This window comes from Portunus trituberculatus, chromosome 5 (assembly GCF_017591435.1).
Source record: "Portunus trituberculatus isolate SZX2019 chromosome 5, ASM1759143v1, whole genome shotgun sequence".
Lineage (NCBI taxonomy): Eukaryota > Metazoa > Arthropoda > Malacostraca > Decapoda > Portunidae > Portunus > Portunus trituberculatus.
Genome location: NC_059259.1, coordinates 9,792,296 through 9,797,295, shown reverse-complemented (window position 1 = coordinate 9,797,295; position 5,000 = coordinate 9,792,296). Strand labels below are relative to the sequence as shown.

The 5,000-nt window shown below is 42.4% G+C and overlaps 1 protein-coding gene across 1 annotated transcript in view; it reads left to right on the top strand.

Moving 5' to 3' along the window:
• Positions 1–5,000, top strand: part of LOC123514776 — a 55,424-nt gene that overhangs the window by 41,234 nt on the left and 9,190 nt on the right. Inside the window, exon 3 of the mRNA XM_045272938.1 lies at positions 2,650–2,852. Coding sequence (XP_045128873.1) covers positions 2,650–2,852 — 203 coding nt within the window. The remainder of the gene's footprint in view (positions 1–2,649; positions 2,853–5,000) is intronic.

Here is a 5,000-nt window from a genome sequence, read left to right as displayed (position 1 = left end):
AAAGGAGGAGGAAGACAGAGGAGGCCTCTAATGACCAATAACACTAATACTGCAAGAAAAGTATTTATTTATTTATTTATTCCTTTGGGCTAGATTGGGCTGGAAATTGAAGGAACATTTGGGCTGGCTGGAGAATTGGGCTATTTTTTTCCATGCCATGTCAACAATTGGGCGGTTTTTTTTTTTGGCGGGTTTTTCTGGAGGGGGTGTTTGGGCGGTTTTTAGAGGGTTTGGGCGGTTTTTGGCGGGTTTGGGCGGGTTTTGGGCGGTATTTGGCCTCTCTGGGTTACACAAAGTTAGATTGAAGGGAGAGACGCCCCCCCCTCCCTCCCTCCTCCTTCCTCTTCCTGGTGATACGCCCCCCCCTCCTCCTCCCTCCCCCCCCTCCTACCTATAGTATCCTGCATTACCGTGGTTGAAAGGCATTCCGGGAGAGAGAGAGAGAGAGAGAGAGAGAGAGAGAGGAGGGAGGGAGGAAGACAGACAGAGACAAACAGACAGACAGACAGACGGGTTAGATAGACAGACAGTCAGAAAGAAACACACACACACACACACACAGAGAGAGAGAGAGAGAGAGAGAGAGAGAGAGGTTAGAGAGCGAGAGATAGAGATAGATTGATAGATAGATAGATAGAGAGAGAGAGAGAGAGAGAGAGAGAGAGAGAGAGAGAGAGAGAGAGAGAGAGAGAGAGAGAGAGAGAGAGAGACAGAGAGAGAGAGAGACGGGTTAGAGAGAGAGAGACAGAGAGAGAGAGAGAGAGAGAGAGAGAGAGGTTAGAGAGCGAGAGATAGAGAGATAGATTGATAGATAGATAGATAGAGAAAGAGAGAGAGAGAGAGAGAGAGAGAGAGAGAGAGAGAGAGAGAGAGAGAGAGAGAGAGAGAGAGACAAACAGACAGACAGACAGACGGGTTAGATAGACAGACAGTCAGAAAGAAACACACACACACACACACAGAGAGAGAGAGAGAGAGAGAGAGAGAGAGAGAGAGAGGGGGGAGAAGGGTTAGAGAGCGAGAGATAGAGAGATAGATTGATAGATAGATAGATAGAGAGAGAGAGAGAGAGAGAGAGAGAGAGAGAGAGAGAGAGTGTAGCATTTAAAGACAGTTTCTCTCTTTAATCTTTATTTATTAATGAGTATTGTGTGTGTGTTTGTGTGTGTGTTTGTTTTCTTTGTTTACATTTGTTGACTGGAAAAGTTGCCAGTTTGTGTTTTTTTTCGGAATATTTATCGATTATCACTTTTTTTGTATATTTTCTTTCTTTATTTATTTATTTCGTTTATTTATTTAGTTTGTGTCATTTCTTCCTTCATTTTTTCTTCCTTCCTTCCTTCCTTCCTTCCTTCCTTCCTTCCTTCCTTCCTTCCTTCCTTCCTTCCTTCCTTTCTTCCTCCGTCTCCCTTTCATTTTCTCATCTTTAAATATTTCCTTCTCTTTATTTATCTTTATTATTCTTCTCTATATTCTTTTTTTCTCTTTTCTTTATCTATTTTTTTTTTTATCTAAGTCGATGTTTTGGCCAGATTTATTATTTTTCTTTCTAAAATGGCGGGAAGGAAGTCGAAGTTTGGTCACGTTTGTTTATTTATTTAGTTATTTATTTTATTCTTTTATTTTCAAGAGATGGGAAGAAAGTCGAGGTTTTGACAGATTTATTTATTTATTTTCATTTATTTTTATTTAATTATTTTTCAAGAGATGGAAAAAAAATAAGTCGATGTTTTGTCAGATTTATATATTCATTTTTACGTTTTTTTTTTTTTTTTTCAAGAAGCGGAAAAAACCGATTTATTTATTCATTTTTATTTTACTTATTTATTTTTTATTCAAGAGGTGTGAAAAAAAAAGTCGAGGATTTACCAGATTTATTTTTAAGTCGATAATTGACCAGATTTATTCATTCTTATTTATTTTGTATTTTTTGAAGGATCGGGAAGAAAGTGAAGGTTTTGTGAGGTGATATTGGAACATTCTTTGGTTGAAATTTGCACGATTAACAATACATGAGGCTCGTGTAGGAGGGAGATCAAAGGCACCCCCTTCCTCTCTCTCTCTCTCTCTCTCTCTCTCTCTTTCTCTCTCTCGTTGGTAATCCTGTTTGTTATTATTTAAGTTATTGTTGCTGTTCTTTCTCCTCTCTCTCTCTCTCTCTCTCTCTCTCTCTCTCTCTCTCTCTCTCATCCATTCATTCACCTACGCATTATTATTACGCACTACTAACACTCTCTCTCTCTCTCTCTCTCTCTCTCTCTCTCTCTCTCTCTCTCTACCATTCATTCACCTACGCATTATTATTACGCACTACTAACACTCTCTCTCTCTCTCTCTCTCTCTCTCTCTCTCTCTCTCTCTCTCTCTCTCTCTCTCCATTCATTCACCTACGCATTATTATTACGCACTAACACTCTCTCTCTCTCTCTCTCTCTCTCTCTCTCTCTCTCTCTCTCTCTCTCTCTCTCTCTCTCTACCATTCATTCACCTACGCATTATTATTACGCACTACTAACACTCTCTCTCTCTCTCTCTCTCTCTCTCTCTCTCTCTCTCTCTCTACCATTACCATTCATTCACCTACGCATTATTATTACACCACCACTAACACTCTCTCTCTCCCTCTCTCTCTCTCTCTCTCTCTTCCAGGCGTGGCGTTGAAGTGGGTGCGGTTCAGCGTGCCGGCGTGGACGAAGAGAGGTCAGGACGCCGTGTTGACCTGCCAGTTTGACCTTGAAGGGGAGAGGCTGTACTCGGTCAAGTGGTACAAGGCAGGGAGGGAATTCTACCGCTATGTTCCTGGTGATTGGCCTCCACAGCAGCAGTTCCCCCAGCACGGTATCTCTGTCGATGTAAGTGTGTGTGTGTGTGTGTGTGTGTGTGTGTTGGGGTGTTTTTGGTGTGTTTTGGGGTTTGTGTGTATGGGGGTGTGTTTTGGTGTGTTTTGGTGTGTTTTGGGGTGTTTTGGGTGTTTTGTGGATGTGTTTTGTGTGTGTTTTTGTGTGTGTTTGGTGTGTTTTGGTGTGTTTTGGTGTGTTTTGGGGTTTTGGTGTGTTTTGGTGTGTTTTGATGTGTTTTGGTGTGTTTTGGTGTGTTTTGGTGTTTTGTGTTTGGGTGTGTTTGATGTGTTTTGGTGTGTTTGGTGTGTTTATGGGTGTTTGGTGTGTTTTGGGTGTGTTTGAGTGTGTTTGGGGGTTTTGGGGTCTCTTTGGTGTGTTTGATGTGTTTTTTGTGTGTGTTTGGTGTGTTTTAGTGTTTTGGGTGTGTTTTGGGTGTGTTTTGGGTGTTTTGGGGTGTTTTGGTGTTTGGTGTGTTTTGGTGTGTTTTGGTGTGTTTGGTGTGTTTGTGTGTGTGTGTGTTTTTGTGTTTTGGTGTGTTTTGGTGTGTTTGGTGTGTTTTTGGTGTGTTCTTGGTGTGTTTGGTGTGTTTTGGTGTGTTTTGGTGTGTTTAGTGTTTTTGGGTGTGTTTTGTGTGTTTGGTGTATTGGTGTTTAATGTTTTGTGTGTGTTTTGGTGTGTTTTAATGTGTGGTGTGTTTTGGTGTGTTGGTGTGTTTTGGGGTGTTTGGTGTGTTTTGATGTGTTTAGGGTGTTTTTGTGTGTTTGGTGTGTTTGGGTGTTTGGGTGTGTTTGGTGTGTTTTGGTGTGTTTTGGGGTGTTTTGTGTTTTGGTGTGTTTTGGTGTGTTTTGTGTTTTGGTGTGTTTTGGTGTGTTTTGGTGTGTTTTGGGTGTGTTTTGGTGTTTTGGTGTGTGTTTGGTGTGTTTTGTGTGTTTTGTGTGTGTTTGGTGTTTTTGTGTGTTTTGGTGTGTTTTGTGTGTTCATGTGTTTTTTGTGTGTTTGGGTGGTGTGTTTTGTGTGTTTGATTGGTTTGGGTGTTCTTGGTGTGTTTGGTGTGTTTGGGGTGTTTTGGGATGTTTGGTGTGTTTTGGGTGTGTTTGGGGTGTTCTTGGTGTGTTTGGGGTGTTTTGGGGTCTCTTTGGTGTGTTTTGATGTGTTTGGTGTGTTTTAGGATGTTTTGGATGTGTTTAGGGTGTGTTTTATGGTGTGTGTTTGGTGTGTTTTGGTGTTTTGGTGTGATTTGGTGTGTTTGATGTTTTGGTGTGTTTGGGTGTTTTAGGTATGTTTAGGGTGTTTGGTGTTTTGGTGCATTTGGTGTATTTAGGGTGTGTTTAGGTGTGTTTGCAGTGTTTTGGTGTGTTTTGCTGTGTTTTGGGTGTGTTTTGGGGTGTTTTGTGTTGTTTGGGGTGTTTGGATGTGTTTTGGTGTGTTTTAGGGTGTCTTGGGTGTGTTTTTAGGTGTTTATGGATGTTTGGGGGTGTTTTAGTGTGTTTTGTGGTGTTTTGGTGTGGTTTGTGTATGTGTGTGTCTTGTGTGTGTGTGTGTGTGTGTGTGTGTGTGTGTGTGTGTGTGTGTGTGTGTGTGTGTGTTTGGGTTATGTTGAGTTATGTTTAGGGTGTTGTTTGAGAGGTGTTTTTTTTTTTTTTTTATTGTGTGTGTGTGTGTCTGATTGTGTGTGTGTGTGTGTGTGTGTGTGTGTGTGTGTGTGTGTGTGTGTGTGTGTGTCTGTGTGTGTAATTCACCTCGGTCGTCTGCTGGTCACCCAGCCAGTCTTCCCCATTACGGAGCGAGCTCAGAGCTCATAGACCGATCTTCGGTGGGACTGAGTCCACACACCGGGACAGCGAGGCCACAACCCCTCGAGTTACATCCCGTACCTATTTACTGCTGGTGAACACACCACACATTAACACACCACAACACACCCACACACCGGGACAGCGAGGCCACAACCCCTCGAGTTACATCCCGTACCTATTTACTGCTGGTGAACACACCCACACATTAACACACCACAACACACTCCACACCGGGACAGCGAGGCCACAACCCCTCGAGTTACATCCCGTACCTATTTACTGCTGGTGAACACACCTACACATTAACAGACCACAACACCTCCACACACCGGGACAGCGAGGCCACAACCCCTCGAGTTACATC